Raw genomic sequence first — 21,635 nt, 5'->3', positions numbered from 1 at the left:
AACGTTGTAGGCCTATGTCTTACCTTTCTATCCATATAAAGTAGACCTAAATCTGAGATCTATAGCTCCAGATATGACCCAATTACCGAACAGTGTTCCAGTTTGGATTGCACCGACATCACTTTTATAATTTTGGTCATCTCTTTGCCCTTGCAATTTAAGTTCTTAATGTCATCAATCAATCCTTTCATTTATGTGATAGACCTGCATTTAAAATGAACATTTACCACAAATTAAAGGTATCTTATATTATAAGATATATTATTATAAAACATATTTTAGTTAAGGAGTTATTGATACTTCAAGTGCAAAATGATGATATAAAAGCATGATAAAAATGCACTTTTAAGTACTAATCATCTACCATATAATATCAGTTAGTTATTTGCTTAGTTTGATATAGCAATTATAACAAGGTAAATTTGCAATCAAGCAAGGTATGCTAATTTTTTAATTTATTTAAGCAAACATGTCATTAAGATCACATTTTAATATAATCTCTCCTAGTTGAGAAAAAAATTTATTTGTTCTCATGATTTTTTTTAATCAAACTTTGGTTTGTTAAAATTTTGGTTTTGGTTTACATTTTTTTTTAATAATTGTTAAAGAAGCTAATTATAATTTTGACTATTGTGCTATATTAATATTTTCTATTTGTTGAGAAGCCAAGTTCATTATATATATTTTGGCTATTATTTTACAAAAAATATTTTATAATGCCTTCAACTCAAGAATTGATTGTTCCAACTAATTTTTCTTTGACAAGTACTACCTTGGTTGCAAGGACTCCACCATCACCTATTATAATGCACAATAAGAAACTTAAAAAGTTTAATGGATTAAATTTTAAGAAGTGGCAATATAACATGTTTTTCTATTTGACTACCTTGAACTTGAAAAAGTTTTTATCAAAAAAAGGTGTCAAAGTTATCAAATAATGAATTGAATTCCATTATTGTGATAGCTTTGGATATATGAAATCATAATAATTTTATGTGAAAAAATATCTTAAATATATTGAACAATACATAGTATGTTGTGTATAGTTCAATCAATAATGTAAATGTGCATCGGAAAGCTTTAAATATAAAGTTCAAGGTTGAAGTTGTTGGCATGAAAAAGTCTATAGTTGGTAAATTTTTAGATTTTCGGATGATTGACTCAATAATCTTTATAAGTCAAGTTTAAGAGTTTTAACTCACCTTACATGTTATTTACATTAAAGATATAGTTACAAGTGAATAATTCTAATGGTTGCAATTATTAAATAATTACCATAATTTTAGAAAGAATTAAATAATTATTTTAAGTATAAAAGCAAGGACATGAGAGTTGAAGACTTTTTTAAGACTAAAGATAAAAGAGGACAATAAATTATCTAAAATAGAAGATAAATCTTATGGCATAACACTTAAAGCAAACCTTATGTAATAAATATTTGAAGTTCCACAATAAAGATCAAAAGGAAAAGGTTGATGAGAAAATGAAAAGAATTAATAAAAATTTTAATGATAATTATTTTATTTGCAACAAAATAGGTTGCATAGTTAAGGGTTGCAAAAATAGAGCTCAACAAAGTAACCCAAAATAGATAATGATTGTTGAAGTTAAGGTTAATCTTACTGATGAAAGTTCATAAATGAACATATCTTTTTTTTTTTTTAAATTAACATGATAAAAAATCTTGAGAAATGATGGATTGATACAAGTATAACATGATATGTATGCATTGAGAAAATGATGTTCTCCACTTATAAATAAATGGATGATAAATATTTATACATGAGACATTCATCAACCTTCAAGGTACTGAGTGTTGGTGATTCACAACAAAGATGACTTATGAAAAACTTCTGACTTTCAACAATGTGCTTCATATTGCTAATAAGAATAAAGTTGAAAATTAACCTGATAAGGAAATAAAGGTAATAAGAAATGATAACAAAGAGAGTATGAATCACCATTTGGTGAATTCTGTTCCTAAAAATGTATTATCCACCTAACTATCACTCTTTGTTCACCTTAATAGAATGGCAACATAGAACATTAGAATCAAATTTAAAAGAAATGACGAATGTTATGTTGACAAGTTTGAGAGTACCTTAAAACTTGTAAAAGAAAACAATCCTAATTGTAAATTATATACTTAATAAAGTACCATACAAAAAGTTAGTGAAGACACCATATGAATTATGAAAGGTATAAGACCTTTATATATTTACCTCTAAGTATAAGGTTATTTTCAAAAAAAGGTAGTGCCTAATCCTAAAATTTCAAGATAGAACTTATAATTATAGGTTGTATATTTATTAGATATGCTTATAATAGTAGTACATATTAATTTCTTCTACATAAGTCAAATATTCAAAATATCCATCCAAATACTATAATGGAATCAATTGATGCTATATTCTTTGAAGATGTGTTTCCATTTAAATAAGCATTAGTAAATTGTTCATTTAAAAAAATAAATAAGGCTAGTTCAAGTAATCATTATCAATCAAAATATGATGAAGTTGAGCCTCAAAGGAGTAAAAGGCAAACAAGACCAAAACAATTAGTTTAAACTTTTTAACATATTTGTTATAAATTGAGCCTGAGGTAATGTTTTTTTTTTGAAGCTTTTTATCAAAAGAAAAAAATCATTAATGAAATTAAATCTATTATAAATAATTATATATAAGAACTAGTGAATCTTTCACTTATAAATAAATCATTAGACAGTAAGTTAATCTTTAAAAGAAAGATGAAAACTATTGGAACCATTGACAAATATAAAGTAAAACTTGTTACTAAAGACTTAAATAATAATAATGCGTGGACTATTTTGACATATATTTATTTGTGTCAAGAATAATTTCTATTTTGACACATATTATAAAGCCATTAAAGATTTATTTATTGAGGTGAAATAAAGATGAATATTAATATCCTGCGACGAGTTTGGGAGGATTAAGTTCAAATTTGGATTATTCGAGTATGCCTTGTTTTAGAAATTTGATACATACATAATTATATTTATTCTTTATTCGACAACTCAATTTAGAATAAGATGATCCATTATCAGCTCCTATAATTGGATGTTAACTATCTAGTGATAAAATTGATTAGTACTTGTTTATGTATTTTATTCTATTATTTCCATGTTGTTTTTGTCTATAATGTGAGTATAAAACTATATTTTATTCAAAAACTCAATTCAGGATTAGATGACCTATTATTGACTCATATCATTAAATGTTGACTATCAAATATTTAAATTGATAAATATACATTTTTGTTTATTAAATGTTGACTATCAAGTATTTAAATTGATAAATATACATTTTTGTCAACCATCATGTACTTTATATTTACATGTGATGCATAAGTTATCTTTTATTTGAGAACTCAATATAAGATTAAATAATCTATTTTTGGCTCTTATCATTGAATGTTAATTGTCAGTTAGATATAAGAATTGGATGGTGTATTTTTTTTTTGCATTTACTGTGTGTTCTATTTTGTATATAATGTTTGAATTGTCACTTATTTTAAGAATTTAATTTATAATTAGAGGATCCATTTTCATCTTTTATTCTTGAATATTAACCATCCAGTATTTAAATTAGTGAATATATACATACTATGTAATGATATTATAATATTTTTTTACATATTATTAAACACTCACTGATATAAAATAATCCCTTTATGTTTTTGTTATAGTACATTTAAAAATCAACATAACTACATTTAAAAAGCTTTATTTATATATAATGTAAGTCAAACTTTATAAAATTCTACCTAATATAGGTAAACTACGTGGCTCAAAAACTCTTTGTTAGGTATTTCGAGTTTTATTTCATGTGTGTAAACTTAATTATCTTCATCTTGTAAAACAATATAATCTATAATAGTGCTAATATATGGAGAATGAATATAATAGATGATTGTGAGTTGAATGGTATGTTTGAGGGAAAAAAACTCTATTTTACATATACATGTTTATTGAAAAAGTGAAGAATTGCATAGAAAAGTTCAGGATGTTACATGTTTATAATTATATTGATATATATTATTTTTAAAATATTTTTTTGAAGTTGTAAGTAAGTTAGGTTGGATCAACGTGTTCTAGCATGAGACTATTAAGAATGAGTAATGATTTTAAAAACTATTTTAATTTGTATAATTTATGTGGGTTCAATATTTACTAATAACTAACCATTTTTGATGATTCAACACCTAACTATTATTAAAATAAGGATTAGATTGTTATGAGGTCTAAAGCCAAAATTACTATCTTAGTTTAAATTTTAAAACAAATCATGTCACTTTAGTGTATATCCAACACTCTTTGTTTTTCTAATAAATAATAATATAATTTATCTTAGTATAATATATATGCCAATTCTTTTATCTTTTTTATTTATAATATTTGAAAATCAATTGATACATATGCCAATTCTTTTATCTTTTTTATTATATTTCCAGTTTTTTATTTATAATATTTGAAAATCAATTATAATTAAATTATTATAAAATTAGATGACAATTTTTTTTCTCTTTTGTTGACTAAGATTTCATTGTGACAGATTTCAAATTTGAAAAATCAAAAAAATCAAACCAATTTAATTTTTTCTAAATAAAAAACTAAAAAAGCCCAAAACATTACATTAAAACCTGTCAAAAAAAACCCAACTAAAGCATCTATGAAATAACTTAGATTTATTTTAAATAAAAAATCTACCAAACTATTTGATTTGAATTGATCATTCAATTCAATTTTTATAAAAGCTGATTATGTTGATTTTTTTTAAAACTTGTTTAGTATTGTAATAATAATTAATTTTTAATGTATTTTTTATTTGAAAATATATTAAAATAAATTTTTAATTTATTTTTAATATTAATACATTAAAATAATTTAAAAACATTAAAAAATTAATTTAAAAAAATTACATTTTTAAATACTTTTAAAACATAAAAATAGAATAACTCTAAATTCGAAGTAATTGATGACTACGACCCCTGAGTTTTAAGAAACAAGGGTCATTCAACTAAACTGGATATTTTTTTAGGTACATTCAAAACTCGAAATGGAAATGAATGGGAGGCGTGTCCTCTGATCATTGGTTGTGTCCAATGATACATGACCAACAGGTAAGATAACATCCATGGCAAAGCAAATCCTGGGAAGAACATCAAAAAAATATCAGAACTCAGACCCCCCACCCCAATCCTCTCAAAACCTCTCTCTCTCTCTCTCTCTCTCTCTGTAAAGATGGCTTCGACGACTGCTGTAACTGCTCAGGTCACAAACCTTAACGGGCTATGCGACTGGAAAAGGCCTTTCCCTGCTTCACTTCCTTTAGGTAACTTCACTTCCTCTCTCTGTCTTCAATTTCCCATTGTTTGGTTGCTGAATAACAAATGGAGTATTTTTAAGAGAAAAGCTTGGACCTTCCTCTCTTTAGTTTCCACTAAGTGACTGTTCATTAGCTTATTATTATTTTTGTTAATTTAGGGTTTTGGTATTTATGACAAAAATGTCAAATTTTAAGTGTTATTGACTTTAAATGTTGATGTTATTTTGTCAATTTTAATTGCAATTGTTGAAGTGATTGAATTAGTTCAAAGAATGGGGCATTGAATCAGAGTTGGATAATTCTATAATGGATTTTTAGAGTGGCTACTCTTTGTCCATGTTAAGGTTCATGCCCTCGTTTTTACTTTATAGAAAGGTGGCTTTTGAGATGCTATTTTGTTGTTGTTGTTGCTGTGGGATGATAAAGCTAACCCTTATAACAGATAAACGAGGTTTTTATTTTTATTTACTTTTTTTTTGTCGCAGAAATTGACTTTAATAAAAGATTTAATCTATGATTAGGCAAATGTATTTGTACCTGGTGGAAGTAACTCAATATATCTGTCTATTAGTTGAGATTTGGTTACGGATATGATATGAAATAGCCGTTCAAGCTGTTGTTAAATAAGATTGAGAGGAAACAGAATAATCCAGAAGAGAAGGATAAGAAAAGGAAAAAGGAAATGAAAAAGGGACTTGTTTAATTTATCATTATTGTTTAAGCCATCAAGTGTCTTGGTTTCTTCACCAATTTCTTTTTTTACAGAGAGTTACGGATCAAACTCTGCTAGTATTTTCTTATTATGCCTGTTGCTTTTCGGGAACCAAAGATCCATGTTAGTTTGTTTCCTTTCAAAACTTTCTTTGTTTGCATTTCTTCTGCTTATGCTTGTGCTAATCATCAAATATGTGGGTTTACTCTTTTCCCCCTCCTGTTTGGCTTTCAAGTTCATTTGATAAATAATCGCATAGTTATGGAAATTTTCGTTGTAAAAATTATATGGACCTTTTGAACTATGAGTTACCTGCTTATGATTGTAGAAGTTGGCTCTTAAAGGAGTTTACTATCTAGTTCTTTTCGTTTATGTCATTATGTTTAAGTGCTTCTCAAGTATACATCCCCATTGGACTCTCTCCTGCCTCTGTCTTTAATACTATGTTTCTCACGGAGAAACTAAAAAGAAAAAAAGGTCTTAAGTGTATCATTTATCATATTTTATGGCTGTCTAGACATGTTGTATTGGGAATGTTGTTGCCTATTGGTGATTTTGGAATATAATTAAAATTACTATCAACAACTTATTAAGCCATCATGTCATTTGAAGTGTTAAGATTGTTCAAATTTTCTTATCTAGGTGGTTAGTAACTAATTGATTGTTTATGCTTGCTTCTGTGCTTAATAGCATGTTCTGCCTTGTGGATTGAAGTTGCAGGAAGACATTATGGTTTGGAGACCATCCTTTCAAAATTATGTCCCTTTTACTTGGCATATTCTGGTTTCTGTGTGAATGTTTGGCTGAATGCTCGTCCATTCTTTATATCTAATGTTGAATTTCTTCTGACTGTCTTCTACCACTGCTTTCAGGAAACCTGAATTTAAATGCAAATGTTGTTGGCAAGCAGCTGTTGTCTTGGTCTGGCAAGTGGAAATCTGAGCGAAATTACAGATCTTTCCGTGTGATTGGTTTATTTGGAGGGAAAAAGGAGAATAGCGAGAAGAGCGATGATGCACCTTCAAAGGTAACCTGTGAACCTTCTTCTTCTAGTCTGCGTCGTGTTGAACTTAAGTGTCTTCTATATAATTAGATGATAATTGCCCCAATCTGACTGAGTTTGCTGTGCCTACATTGTGATTATGGAGATGATATTTTCTCTTTATTTATACTCTAATATTTCCCTATTTTTAAATCAAAAAAGAAAAAAATAATAATTCTTATTGTTTTTTATTACAGTTCTCTAGGTTTAACATTTTATTTGTTGAAGTCTAGGGATGGTATATAAAAATAATTATAATGTGTAAAGGAAAGCTTGTGTGCTAATGCTAAGTTCTTTTGTGGCCCACCCATACTGTGTTTGAGAAGACGAGTTAACATTATACTGTACTGTGTTACACATATCCTTTATGTTGACGGTGGTTCTCCATCAGAAATATCTGGGAGCTTGTTAATTGGTTCTAATAGCTGAGAAGGTGAGAATTTGGCCAAACTACCGATCATATAAGAGAGCTATCTTTTTATCTGCATAAAGATCTTAAAGCAAGTGTACAATGGTATCATTTTGTGAGAATCTTGCCATTATCGGCATAAAATTTAAGACATTATTTTGACACATAATATGCAGGATGATATAATAGATACATGGTGTTTCTGTGAGGGATTGCAATTCTGTCTTCCTTGAGGAGTTTTTTTCTTGACCTGAGGCAATTTGGAGTTTGCATCTTGGCATCTGTGCTCAGTCATCATCTAGGTCTTCAATTATCTTTTTAAAAGCAACAAATCAGAAAAAAATCTTGAACGATTCTATAGCAGTGCCTTGTAAGAAATTTTTGCATTTAGTAATCAAACTCTTCTGCTCAACTTGCACACTAATTTTAGGAAACAAATCAAAAAATTCTTTTTTTTTTAATTTTTAATTTTTTACAAACCAAATTGCAAGAATAAATATAAATAAATCCACATATAAGATCTAATTATCCAGATTGGATTATGAATATGGCCTCGTATTATTGTGCGTTCACTATTACAAACATTTCCTTAAAATAGATGACAAGTTTTTATACTGAACTCTCTTCTCATTAGGTTCCGAGTTGTTTTTGTTTTTGTTTTTGGGGGATAGGAAATGAAGACTTCTGAGAACAAATATCAAAACAGGAAGAAAAAGGGAAAATAAATCATATTGATTTTTCAATCAAAAGTGCTATGTGAAATTGCCGATGCTACTTTCTTGGCAAGAACAACCTTTCCTATTGTGATATTTTTGGCTTGGAAAGATAGACTGTGATCCTTCTCTTTGACACCAGTTCTCTGTTTGGCTTTTAGGCAGGAATATTTGGAAACATGCAGAACTTATACGAGACTGTAAAAAAGGCACAAATGGTTGTCCAAGTTGAGGCAGTTCGGGTGCAGAAAGAACTTGCTTCGTATGGATTACATATTAAATCAATCTTATCTGAATCTTTAATTTTGATGCCTTTGTGAATCCTCAATTAACTTCCTTTTGTTTTATTGTTTGCAGAGCAGAGTTTGATGGTTACTGTGAAGGTGAGCTAATCAAGGTATGCTATTCTCTCTATGCACATGTCTGAAGCATGTGTGTGTGTGTGGTCTAACTATTTTAGTTATGGTGGGATGAAGAGATTTAAAAGCACGATGTGGTCCCCTTTGGGTGATTCATCTCATAAAATGTCAAGTATACAAAGAAATGTAGTTCAATGAGAACAAAAGGTAGTTATTCTACATGTGCCAGATACAGGAACAGCCGAATGTGGTGTTGTATGATTGTTGCTCTTATCTCAGGAGTGATCTTTCCATGTTGTTGCTTTTGAGAAAGCCTACGATTGTGTTTTAATGGCTGGAGTGAAGGCTACATAACTGTCAATATTTTAAGCATTAACTGCACCTCCATTGGTTTTCATGGAAGTTTTGAACTGTGATCTAGGTAACACTAACTGGCAACCAGCAACCTGTACGGACAGAAATAACTGAAGCTGCAATGGAATTAGGTCCAGAAGTGAGTACAGTTGATTGATTTTATATTTTCTTTTGCTAAATCACAGAATGATGATATCTTTCATAATTATTTTATCATTTCCTTCTTAATGAAGTTAAGGAGTGTATCTGTTCTCATTGTATGATTCAATTGTTTATGGTTATATGCAGAAACTTTCACTTTTAGTTACCGAGGCATACAAGGATGCTCACCAAAAGAGTGTCCAGGTAGAACCTTTGCTTCTTTTAGCAGTGAAAACCCCCTTCCATTTTTTATTGTTGAGCTAAGATCTGGACCTCGTAACTTTCTTAGGCCATGAAAGAAAGGATGAACGACCTTGCCCAAAGCCTAGGAATGCCACCAGGACTCGGTGAGGGGTTAAAGTGAAGGTGCATTCCTCTCATGATGGTGTCCAACACGTGCATCAATTTTGTAACTGGACTGGTTAGAAGTGCTTTCGGTACCATGACTGGAAATTTATTATCTGTTTATCATATTAACTGCTTAGATTCAAAAGAAAGAGTATTTTGAAATTTGTGATCTTTGTTGTTATAACATTCAATAATAATTGGTGGTTAAACTAAATCAACTAGTCAATCAAATTCTACTTCATCCCTCAAAGGAAAGAGCATAGCATCATGAATGGAGGCAGTGCAGTAATGATGCATTTTGGTAAAACTCTGCTTCTCCATCTTTTCTTTTAGGACTTTAGTAGGAGTTACCAAATATTTTTAATGCATTTTCTCATTCTTTTTTTGTGAGTGTTGTATTATTTTACACTGAGAAATTTTCCCTTTCAAAGTTATCTTGTCAATATTGGCTAGAACCTGTGAAATTTCCATTTGGGCCATTCATGAAGTAGATGCTTGTCTGGGAAGGGATGTGCATTAACCTGGTAGAAAAGCCTGAAGTATCATGTATTTGGTAGCATGAATGCTAAAATCTTTCGTCAACTGACATTTTTGGCTGCCGTCAGCATTAGTGTTCCTGATAGGCAATTTTGTTTCTCAGAAAACCTTCAAATTCCTCTGCTTGCACAGAAGATTTTGTAGATGGTTTGGCATCTGGAATGACAATTAGAATCCGTCTATGAAACAGATTAGAACATGTTGCCTTAGATTCAGTGACACCATCTGGAATGACAATTAGAATCCGTATATGAAACAGATTAGAACATGTTGCCTTAAAATATATTGTCTTCTCTGAATGGATGACCCTACCCAAGCTGCGTCACCCATAATTGGTATGGGGTTTCTACTGATTTATGGATTGCTCCACATATCAATTACTCTCCCTCAAGCCATTGTCCCAGTTTTTGTCAAGATTTGGGTAGTTCTTTCCCACCCAAGAATGATCTGAAAAGAATGAAAGCTCTTTCTGGTTGAAACAATGGAACTTCATGGCCTGCTCCTCTCACAGTTGCAAAGGTCAGCCCCTTGTAAACTTCTGTCCATCCTCCAACCTATATCATAGGTTAAACTGTTAGTTTTTTTTCAAGCTGAAACACATTGAAATATAACTTGAAGAACAGTTAAAAACCATGCTGAAACACATTGCGCTTTACCTGGTCGCCTGAGTACCAAGGGTACCACCTGGTTTTAACAGGGAGATCGAGGTGACTAAGGAAAAACCTAGTGGCAGTCACCGGAACCACTGAATCTGTGTCACCGCTGCATCAAAAGAAAAACAAAAGTCATTAAAGTTACTTCGGTTATTTTTCAAAAAAGGGGTTTTCAAATGAATCATGCATTAAATGCATGATGGTGAATGAATGATGACTTCTAAAGCTGGAACCCTATCACACTAACATGGCAATTGAATGGTGTTATTTTTTTTTTTTGAATTTCGTATAATTTGTTTGGAAAAATATCATAATCTAGAAAATGTTTAGAAAATAACACAATTTAAAAAGTTATATATAACATCTGCACTAATTATATATGGCTCTAGCTATTCTCAAATGGTTTTACACAAATTACAATAAAATAAATAAAGGGAGACAAATTAAAAGAAAAGGTAAGGAGAGATAAAATTAAAAAAAAGAGAGACAAATTATTTCTTTAAATTTTTTTAATAATATCATTATCTCTGATTCTTTTTTGGTTTTTCTCTTTATTTTTTAACTATAATTTATGAAAAAAAAAGAATTTTTTTTTTTTAAAAAGCTCGCTACACGTGCCGCTCAACAACACACAAGCTATCTATCACCTTTGATGAGTCAGTTCACCTACTATGATTACCGTTAGTAACATATTTTTTTTTTTTGAATTTCGTATAATTTTTTTGGAAAAATATCATAATCTAGAAAATGTTTAGAAAATAACACAATTTAAAAAGTTATATATAACATCTGCACTAATTATATATGGCTCTAGCTATTCTCAAATGGTTTTACACAAATTACAATAAAATAAATAAAGGGAGACAAATTAAAAGAAAAGGTAAGGAGAGATAAAATTAAAAAAAAGGGAGACAAATTATTTCTTTAAATTTTTTTAATAATATCATTATCTCTGATTCTTTTTTGGTTTCTCTTTATTTTTTAACTATAATTTATGAAAAAAAAAGAAATTTTTTTTTTAAAAGCTCGCTACACGTGCTGCTCAACAACACAAAAGCTATCTATCACCTTTGATGAGTCATTTCACCTACTATGATTACCGTTAGTAACATTGGTGTTATTGAAATTGTTTTGTCGATATCACCATGACAACAGTAATGTGTCGATATTGAAAATTTTACTTTCTCCGAGATTTTTTTATTTTTTATTTTTTTCTCTCCTCTTTTTACTGTAATTTGCGTAAAGATCGAGAGAGTAACTAACACATGCGACTCGCTCTAAACTGTGCCTTTTCCAGTGTCTGTGAGAAACAATTATGGTAAAAAATCTCATAATCAAATGCAGTCAAACAACCAAGCATAAGCTCCCGCATGGACAGTCAAACACTCAGCCTCTCTATGGCATAGCACTCTGTCTTTTACTGTAACAGAGGTTGCAGTCAAAGAAATTAGAGGACCGGTCAATAGTTATTTATGTGATTTGACACCTTTCCCCTCCGGAACACCTGCTTATATTTCTGTTTAACAGTGATTATTAACAACATAATTAACCAATGATCTGAGATTTGTCAACGTGAACGCATAAGAAAATTACCTGAAAACCCAGATTCTTAAACCAGCCGCAATCAGCTCCTTGTATATGGGTAACATGGATGATTCAGAATCCTTCCAGTTTCTATTCAGCACATTACTGCCAAATAACAAATATCATCACACTATCAGATCAAAGAAGAAGGAAAGCATCACGTCTTGCCTTCTTTTAGATGTAGGATATTACCTGCAAGCAGTCCATTTGTAAGGAATTCCGGTAACATTAGCATGCATTGCCTCTTGCACTTCAGGTCGATTATAGTATTTCTCTGCATAATTCTCAGTACATGGATCATAACCAGAAACCCTTCTACGGAACAGAGTATTCTTCAGCCTCATAGTACTATTTGGAAGTTGCACGCAAGATGGTGTATAAATGCTGTATGGATCAATATTCCCAAATTCATGGTATATTGCATAATTCACAGCATCATCACATTTTTTAGAGGTCGTGTCATCTGTGAAATTGCAATTATCAAGAATTGCTCGGTAAGTCTGATCCGATATCATTGAATGTGTCCACCAAAATGCAATAGTTCCAATGCTATCATAGTAGCTATCTGTGACTGCATTTCCTACCTGTAAAAATATTTCACTTGAAACTTAATATCTTCTTGAATCTTAAATATCAGCTTAATTAGTATCTCGCAATATTTCTCAAAGGTGCAAATATATTTTACTCACAATGAATCCTTTAAGATTGATGAAGGGACGTGGATACGCTTTATTGTAATCATGGATTTTCTTTGCCAACTGGGGGACATAATGCCCTAATAAGTACATGAAAATAAGATCATATCATCCCCATATCCATAAGAACTACCCATTTACTACTTATTTTCTTTAATATATTGCTGCTTAAATACCTGCATAACTTTCACCAGCAATGTAGAACTCTCTATATTTGTATTGAGGAAATCTTGACATCCACCTAATGACAAAAACTAGAGCATCCTGAGCTGTTTCACGAAAGAGGATATCTTATCATTACACAAGCATGATCATCAATGGCATGAATGTAATTGTTAGATGATACAAATATATATATATATATATAAACCTGTCCTTTTGTCTCCAGAATCTTTAAGATTAGAGCTTGTGTTTGTGTATGAGAATCCCACACCAGCTGGTGATTCCAGGAACAAAATATTTGCTTCTGTATGTGAGCATACAAAGAAGATATAATCTCAGCATTAGAAAAATTTAACAAAGTAAACAATGTAGGTACGTAAGAAGTTGTTTTCTCTAAGAAGGGAAAAATAAATAAATTATTGCGTGATAGTTTTTATTTTTATCTTTATTACCTCTATTCCAAGAATATTTGTTCATATAAAGAGATGAACCAGTTCTATTTATCCGAAATGGCCCTATTTCTTCTGATGCTCCATATGCCACCGATGAACAACCTGGTCCTGCACTCTCACACACACACGTGATTAAATCTTACACCAGTGTGATTAATTATTTTTGCCAATACTTGATTGGGATTTTAAGCTTGATAGGATATTCAGAAGCAATCTCAAATTTATTACGCGCAATATGGAGCAAAACGATGAAACAATTAAAAAAAATATAAAAATAATTGTCTAGAAGAAAGAGGAACAACAATACAACAAATTAGGCCTAACTAGACCAGTTCCACTTTACCATGCTTCTCTTCCTGTCTAGCAAGGTGATGAAGTTGTGCCTCAGTCTCGTGACGCAGAATTGTGGAAGAAATTTGTCAAAAAAAAAAAAATTTAAGAAAAAACTAACTTTCTTTTTTCTTTTTAATTTTTTTAATTTTCAATTTGCATTGTTTAATAAAAAAATAGAAAATGTGTTAATTTATTAAGAGAAAGGTGAACTTTTTCACCAGAAAATAATAAATACATCAAAATTATAAATAGTTTTTTTTGTAAAAAACAAAACCTTATTTTATAACATCGATCTTAATATTTCATGTTTTTGATAACGTAATTATAGAATATTAATTATATTTCACTAAAATTAAATATAAAAGTTATACTTTTAATTCAAAAATAATCTTTGCATATAAAAGAAAACATTTGTATTGTTCATGTCTTTTTTTTAATTGAAAACAATGTAAAGCTTACAAAGAAAAATTATAATATTACTTCGTGTTGATTTTAAATTGAGAAATTCCATTTTTTTAATATAATTCCAGAATTTCAGAAAATTATAATATATTTATAATTTTCTTCGAAGCTCAATTTACTTTGAATAATCTGCAACAGGGCCCTCATAGTTAGTACAACCACATTTTTTATATGAGAAATTGTTTATGAAGTAAATTTCACTGTTTGTAATTAGTTAATTGTGCAATTGATAGAAGATGTACTAGTTTTTACTTTATTTTATGTTTTGTTCTCTCGTATGTCTTCCATTATCAGTACACGAGTGACCCACGTTATCATTGTTCTTCCTTGCGCTTCGTTTTGATCTGAAGATGTTCAAACTCCCCCTCTATTTCTGGGTCACCAAAAATCATCATCATGATGACCATTTTCTTCATCTGGATGCGCGTGCTTCGAGGAATGAAGTGAGCAGTACTGTTATATAGACTAATAGTTGCCACAAGTTTCTATCTTTCACTCCTTTTTATTCCTTCTCGTTCTTAGGTCAACTCAAAGAAGCCAGACAGAAACGCTAGAGCAAAAGAGAAAAGAAGCATCCTTTTCCTTGGGATACCAAGGGACAGTTTATGCGTGTGTTTGGAGGTGTTGTGTGGTGGAATGTGATAGTTTTTTAATTTTTTTTCCTGTGAAATCTATTTATGAAAACAAGAAAAAACATGTAAAATTTATTTTTGATAAATGGGTTCTGTGCATTAAATAAATTGTATATTCAAAACAAAAAACTATCACACCCCACCTATCCACACTACCAAAAATGAAAAAAAAAAGTTGGCTCTTTTTCTGTGGCCTTTTCCTTCGCATACATTATGAATAACAAAAAGCAAAAGAAAGTGACTAGAAAAATCATGGATTTTAGCCCTTTTAAGGTGTTCTAAAGGTGGAATAAACGTCACTTGTGGAAGAATTAAGAGGAATAAAACCCTAAAAAGATGCAGACAGAGAGAGATCACGAGAGCTCATGTGGCTTATTTTGTTGGGTTTTTGCTGTGCCTAATAGACAACTGGTTGTTTTTACTTTCTTTCTTTCTGACTTGATAATCTTTATCAATTTTTAAAGTGGGAAAATTTGGGATTTTACTGCCTTGTTCACCTGCAAGAATTTAAGGGTACTGACCTATTAGAAAGAGCATTAAAGCCCAAGGCAGAGAGTGTGTTATGTTGTAAATGGAGCATGTACAGGAGGCAAGACATGAGTTGGGCCTCCATAGAAGTCATAAATAGGCACGCACGTTCCCTTCATTTATTGAGAGGCACAGATATTTTGGCCTATCATTAGGGCATCATACAATGTAACTTCAACAATTAATAATGATCTTTGCTTAGCTCAAACCAAATTATAAATGGTGATCAGCTAATATATATCAAGTTATTCACTAACTTCATGTTTGATTCTAATTACAGATCATTAAGGGAAGCCACCTTCATGGTTTTGATTTCTTTTCGTCTTTTGTATTTTTGTTGAAATCACTTTTGTGGAAAGAAGAAGCCAATCCAAGGCCCAATGGATTCACCTTAAAGTCAACCATACCATGCATTTGCGTATCGAAATGTTTAAAAAATGCAGTAAAATCACCACTGGTTTTGATCCTATGAAAATTATCTGCCTCATTTCCTAGCTACGATCACAGCTTAATTGTTTTTGTATAATTCATGAAATAGTTCAAGTCAAGATGATAGCCAAGAAAATATACAAGGTGCTTTCAAGGGATAGTAAGAATTTAGCTAAACTGACCTCCATTGAGCCAAAGAACAAGAGGTTTCTTGTCAGGAGTCGTTGTAGCTTCTGTCAACCAGTAAAAGAGTGCACGCCCATGTTTCTCATTGACAGTAACATAGCCAGAAAACTGTGAAAATGTGACTGGTGGTTGTCCAAGGAGAGACGAGATTCGATCCAGTTCTTGCTGTTCAGTCAAAGCAAGAAGGGCTGTGGTGAGTGAAGATATGAGAAGGAGGGGCAAGATCAAGAGATGGGTGGTTTTGCTTTGAACTGCCATTGCAACCTCCACAAAATGAGAAGGGTTCCCTCTGTCTTTCAAGAAACTATGAAATAGTAGTAGATACTGTTGTTATGAACTCTAGATTCTGTGAGATATTGTACATAGAACTGAGTGAAGGTATTGATAGAACTTCAAGTTAAATGTTGCTGCTTTACTACACTAGGAGTGCAGGTTGCAGAGCTAAGTGGACCTCTCTCTCCTCTCTCCTCTCTCCTCTCTCTCTCATGAGATTTTAGAGAGAAAGAGACAGAGAAAGAGGTGGGTGTGTGGAAGGGAAAGATGGACCTAGATCAGAGCTTGGTTAATTAGGAACCACCCACAGGAGGGATCATTAATGCATCACAAGTCCCTCTCTCTGTCTGAGCTGTACACAGTACTTGCACCAAACACCTAGAGCTCATTATTATTATATATATATATATATATATATATATATATATTATGATATCATGTAACTAATTTGAAGGATAATAAGCTTATCATATGCTGGAACCCGCCGTGACAATGCTTCTTCCTGGATCTGAAATTGTATGTAATTGCTAGAATTGTATATGATCTTGTTGGGATTGGAGGTTGTGTAATCATGGTGTTAATGCTGAGATTCCTTGAACTAATTGCTTGTAATCTTGTTGTAAATGTCAAAACTTTAGCTGTGACTGTAGGTTGTGATTTAGGGTTGTTAATGCTGACTGTCCAGTGATCTTGCTGGCTTAAAGGTTGTTGTATGTGTAAATATTAATTGCATGAGAATCCTTAACACTCCTCCGCAAGATCGTCTCACCATTGGTGATGTTGATCCTGGACCTGAGCATTTCAAAACGAGATCGAGGATCGATGAGCTTTATTTTATCATCAAGTCAACAAGCTGATCATGTGATGAAACATGACTAACATTCAGCAATCCTTTTGTAACATAATCACGAGCAAAATGTATAAATCAACATTGTGTTCATATATATATAGTACCGTTATTTATAACATTCTATTACGAATTACACATTACAAGATATTATTTGCAAAACAAATCACAAGGTCTCCATACAAAATTACAGACAATAACCATACAAAAATATTGTAGGATAACATAGACCTAATTAATCTTGATATGCCTATGATGGTCCTGAAATGTGAGTTGTTGCAGTTAGTGGCAGATCTAGAAATTGAAGATCGGGGGTGCCAACCTGAGGTTGATGAATTGTAAAGAAAACCTTAAGAGGATCAATAGGCTTCAAGCTCATCAGAATTGCCTCGTCTATCAATGAAGAAATATCTCTCTTATTTTAATGTATCATTGCTATATTTTGATAACAAGGAGCCAAAATGCTATGATAGAACTATGATAGAACCAGAAAAATGATGCTAAGGCAGTCTTTGAGGCAATCATTAACAGGACTTTTCACGTTGAAATTCACAAACTTTAGCACCTTCATGAGAAACTTAAAAAGGAAGCATATCAAGCTCTGAAAGTTTATAGACTAGGTAACTAAGATGCAACGGAGATAATTGCTAAATTGCAATAAAAAATAAGGGAAGGCTCATTATCCAACCAGTTCTAAAAGAAGTTGAAATTGAAAGTGTTATAGCTCCTAACAAGAGTTTCAGTACTAGTCTTGGTTTTGAGCTTGTGGGTGTCATGGCACCTACAACACATGTTGTAGGTTCCCCACTGATTGCAATTGACTAGTGCTGGCTGCAACAAGAGTTGGCTTCTTTTCTAAAGGTATTCTCATGGTGGTGGTACTAAGAGGACAATTAGGAGCGGCAAAAGTCATTGATATATAAATTCTTTTTGAATGCCAACAACACATCTGTGCCTTAAGTTTCCTTTAAAGTATATTTAAATCTCCAATGCATTCTGATACAATGCATTTATGTATATACGCAACAATAATAGTCATGACAGGATATTGTGATTTACTTAGCATTACAACTATGATATCATGTAATTAATTTGGAGGATAATAAACTTATCATATGTTGGAACCTGGCAAGACAATATCTCTTTATAAATCTATAACTGTAGCCTATGGAAATGCTTGAATTGCTTGTGATCTTGTTGGGATTGCATGCTGTGTAATCATGGTATTAGTGAAAAGACTCCTTAAATTAATTTCTTGTAATCTTACTATAAATGCCAAAACTTCAACTAAAATTATAGCTAGGTTGTGATTTGGGGCTATCACTACAGGGATTATTATCATGTAATATTGATATCTTAAAGGTTGTTATAGGTGTAATATTAATTGTAATAGAATCCTTAAAAAGGAATGTATTGAAATTTTAACTTTTTTGCATGGTTATTTATCCATAAATGGAATAATTAACTCAATATATGTATAAATTTTCTTGGTTTGTTCATTTTATACTTATTAACAAAACTTAATTGTCCTTGAAAAATTACTATACCTGCAAACCTAATAGCTCTATTCATCAAAAAATGATCATTTTGCCCCTCCATCCAAAAAATTAACATTAGCTTTCAAAGATATTAAAGTTTTTTTATAGAGTTTATTAGACTTTATAAAATTTACTGAAAATAAATAATTTTTTTCATTTTAAGTAGATTGTAAAATGATCAAAATATCATTAAAAGTAAAACAATTAAACTCAGCATCAATCTAATTATCAAGACTATAGGTGTATCATGACTAATTTTTTTAATTAATGTCATTTCTTTACCCTATTTTAGCATTTAAATATCATTTTTTGCTAATAAAAATAAAAATTCAGAAGAGTGGTTACCAAGGCGAGTACATGGACTATTCTAATTTTCTCCGTATCTTTTAATTTTATATATAGGATGTGTGGGAAAAGATTTAAAATAATTAATGTTATATGTGAATATTTTAAGGGTTTTAAATAATCAACATCTCATTTAAAACGACAACAATTAATGAACACCTTTTTGTGTGCACTAATAGCCATCAAATTCTGTAGGCGAATGAGTTTTATTCCAATTTGAGCCTTGTAGCTATCGTTTAAAGTGCTGGCCCTGCAAGCAATATGTTTCACAATGAATGCGAACACTTTCTTTTAATCTTTATGACAATCCTCAGGATAAGCTTCCAAAGTAGTCCTATGCAAAGGCATGCTATCTCCCTTTCACTGTCCTCTTGTGGTCCTAATCTGAAGGGCATACAAAAAAAAGAACTCATAAAGGTCAATGGCTGTGGGGTTCGGCTCTTGTGACCTCTAATGGCCTGTTTATTTGGTCCCTCGAATATATATGGGATGAGACCAAGGGTGGTAGCTAGCTAGCTAGCTAGCTGGCTGGCTGGCTGGCTAACAGGTCTGGTCAAATAGGTTTTCAATTATTTTTCAATAAAGAAGTCCCTGTCAACTAAAACTTTTTAATGTTTTCAATTCACTCATATAAATTGTTATGAGTAAAAAATAAAGGTAAAATTACCCACTACCAATTATGGTATAGCTGAATTTAATAAGTCAAAACCTAACAATTAAGTAGCAGCAACTATCCATATATATAAAGAAGAATTAATTGTCATATTGGATTAAGTAGTAAGTTGTTAAACTGATTATTAATGGTGAGCTTAGTAGGGCTCAAATGGGTGACCAACCCTACCAATCTGATTTGTATATCCACTAAACTAACGACAGATTAATAATTAATTAATTAATTGCAGCGGATTTGTATATTTTCATAAGATTCATTTGGTATGATCTGGTGGTTAGTGTAATTTGCTCACCAATCTGTCTTTTCTTTCGTTACAGATGTTTCAGAGAAAATCCAGTCTTGCACATGTTCTAGACTAACCTTATGTGATTTTGAATTTGTGAAGAACTTCCAAATTAATTGAGATCATTGATCAACTATAATTTTTATTCATTCCATCATGAAGAAAATTCATTGGGAAAAGAACTCCTTGTTTAAGAGTTTTTTTTTTATTGGTAAGGAGTTAATTATAGAGAGAATATCCTGGTTCGAATTTATTACTTATATTTTCAATATATATATATATATTCGATGGACTGGGAATCTCAAGTTAGTTTATTTCTTGAAATTTATTATGAATATACTAAACCATGATCTCACTACTTAACTATTGACCCGCATACATAAGATACATTATGCATGCATCGCTACCCAATTATCCAAACTTGAACTTAATTATAAAAAAAAATTGTTTAAGGGAGGAAATGCTAGAACAGTTGAATCCCACATGCATTAATGGAGTTTTCTGCAATACTCAAATAGTGAACCCCAACACACAAGGCCTCAATGGTCAGAGTCAGAGTCAGACCCAATTATGTATCGATCTAGTAGGTTGGTTGCTTGCATTGTAAATAAACTCTTCATATGAGATGAGATCTGCCCATGATTTCCGAGCTGTGTTACTCTTCAATGGTTTTTATATATTATTACGATGTGCGCACACATGCCTTAGGTTATGTGAATGCAGGTGTGTAAATGTACCTCTGATCAGCGGAAGAAGAACATTAAATTAAATAAAAAAACTGATCAAACCTGAGCTCCAGACCATTATTGTTGTTTGATTGAATAATATAATTGAACATTAAAACAATTATATAAAGCATTAAAGTATTTTTACATGATTCATTTATATTACAGAATAGAATAAAAATAAAAAAAAATATTTTTTTATATTATTGTTCGATTGAATAATATAATGATGTTTTTGTTACTTTACAAACAATTATATAAAGCATTAAAGTATTTTTACATGATTCATTTGTATTACAAAATAGAATAAAGATAAATAAATATTTTTTTATATTGATTGAACAATAAAAAAAACCCAAATATTCTTGAAAGCAGATAAATAAACTTGGTATCTTAGGGTATTTTTATAATATTTTTTTGATTATTCTAATTTAAGCTAATGATGACCAATTTGATATGTGACCAAATATAAAAAAAATAAAATTAACATATATTATAAAATGAAAAAAATATCCTTAAAATAAAATAATTTAAAATTTTTTGATTATTCTAATTTAAACTAATGATGACCAATTTGATATTTGACCAAATATAAAAAAAATAATTAACATAGATAATAAATTAAATAACAAAAATATCCTTAAAATAAAATAATTTAAACCTAAGGACACGAGATATTTTTATTTTTTCACAATTATTCTTTTTTGTAATTATCAAATTAGCAATTTTATATTTGACTTAATATAAAAATATACAAAAAAAAAGTGGGTGAATGTGAGGCGTCCTTTTGGATGAGGTATACAGCGTCTTTTGGTGTTTAAAAATATTATTTTATAGTATTGTTAGGAGCGTCTCTGATTTTTTATATATTT

General features: G+C 30.7%; 2 protein-coding genes and 1 long non-coding RNA gene across 5 annotated transcripts in view; 2 read left to right on the top strand and 1 right to left on the bottom strand.

The window, feature by feature from the left end:
• LOC105121191 (uncharacterized) overlaps positions 1–3,723 on the top strand; it is a 10,018-nt gene extending 6,295 nt beyond the window's left edge. Inside the window, exon 3 of the long non-coding RNA XR_841506.1 lies at positions 3,709–3,723. This is a non-coding gene — a long non-coding RNA (uncharacterized LOC105121191). The remainder of the gene's footprint in view (positions 1–3,708) is intronic.
• Positions 3,724–5,185: 1,462 nt separating this feature from the next.
• On the top strand, positions 5,186–9,674 carry LOC105121190 (uncharacterized). Of its 2 annotated transcripts, XM_011019740.1 has the most exons (8): positions 5,190–5,354; positions 6,751–6,792; positions 6,933–7,087; positions 8,386–8,486; positions 8,582–8,621; positions 9,005–9,076; positions 9,226–9,282; positions 9,368–9,674. In XM_011019740.1, exons 1-8 carry the CDS (start codon positions 5,264–5,266, stop codon positions 9,440–9,442), a joined length of 633 nt encoding a protein of 210 aa, XP_011018042.1. In that variant the 5' UTR covers positions 5,190–5,263; the 3' UTR covers positions 9,443–9,674. The 2 variants fall into 2 exon arrangements, with proteins under 2 accessions (XP_011018043.1, XP_011018042.1); XM_011019741.1 differs by lacking the exon at positions 6,751–6,792 and having other exon boundaries at positions 5,186–5,354.
• A 515-nt stretch (positions 9,675–10,189) lies between these two features.
• On the bottom strand, positions 10,190–16,648 carry LOC105121189 (serine carboxypeptidase 24-like). 2 transcript variants are annotated; one of them, XM_011019738.1, is made up of 9 exons: positions 16,076–16,647; positions 13,510–13,617; positions 13,266–13,361; positions 13,072–13,164; positions 12,890–12,975; positions 12,393–12,784; positions 12,210–12,305; positions 10,620–10,725; positions 10,190–10,517 (listed from the first exon to the last, which is right to left on the bottom strand). In XM_011019738.1, exons 1-9 carry the CDS (start codon positions 16,335–16,337, stop codon positions 10,374–10,376), a joined length of 1,383 nt encoding a protein of 460 aa, XP_011018040.1. In that variant the 5' UTR covers positions 16,338–16,647; the 3' UTR covers positions 10,190–10,373. The 2 variants fall into 2 exon arrangements, with proteins under 2 accessions (XP_011018040.1, XP_011018041.1); XM_011019739.1 differs by lacking the exons at positions 10,190–10,517; positions 10,620–10,725 and adding an exon at positions 11,824–12,132 and having other exon boundaries at positions 16,076–16,648.
• Between the last annotated feature and the right edge of the window lie 4,987 nt (positions 16,649–21,635).

Source organism: Populus euphratica, unplaced genomic scaffold (genome assembly GCF_000495115.2).
Source record: "Populus euphratica unplaced genomic scaffold, PopEup_1.0 scaffold31.1, whole genome shotgun sequence".
NCBI lineage: Eukaryota > Viridiplantae > Streptophyta > Magnoliopsida > Malpighiales > Salicaceae > Populus > Populus euphratica.
The sequence above is the reverse complement of the archived record's forward strand: the minus strand, read 5'-3'. Positions and strand labels throughout refer to the sequence as shown.

Coding starts and splice junctions, on each gene's coding strand:
- LOC105121190 (XM_011019740.1), top strand. CDS start 5,264: ATGGCTTCGACGACTGCTGTAACTGCTCAGGTCACAAACCTTAACGGG. Junction 7,088..8,385: donor GCGATGATGCACCTTCAAAG/GTAACCTGTGAA, acceptor TTTGGCTTTTAG/GCAGGAATATTTGGAAACAT. Junction 9,283..9,367: donor CTCACCAAAAGAGTGTCCAG/GTAGAACCTTTG, acceptor TAACTTTCTTAG/GCCATGAAAGAAAGGATGAA.
- LOC105121189 (XM_011019738.1), bottom strand. CDS start 16,337: ATGGCAGTTCAAAGCAAAACCACCCATCTCTTGATCTTGCCCCTCCTT. Junction 12,785..12,889: donor TCAATCTTAAAGGATTCATT/GTGAGTAAAATA, acceptor ATATTTTTACAG/GTAGGAAATGCAGTCACAGA. Junction 10,726..12,209: donor TTAAGAATCTGGGTTTTCAG/GTAATTTTCTTA, acceptor CTTTTGATGCAG/CGGTGACACAGATTCAGTGG.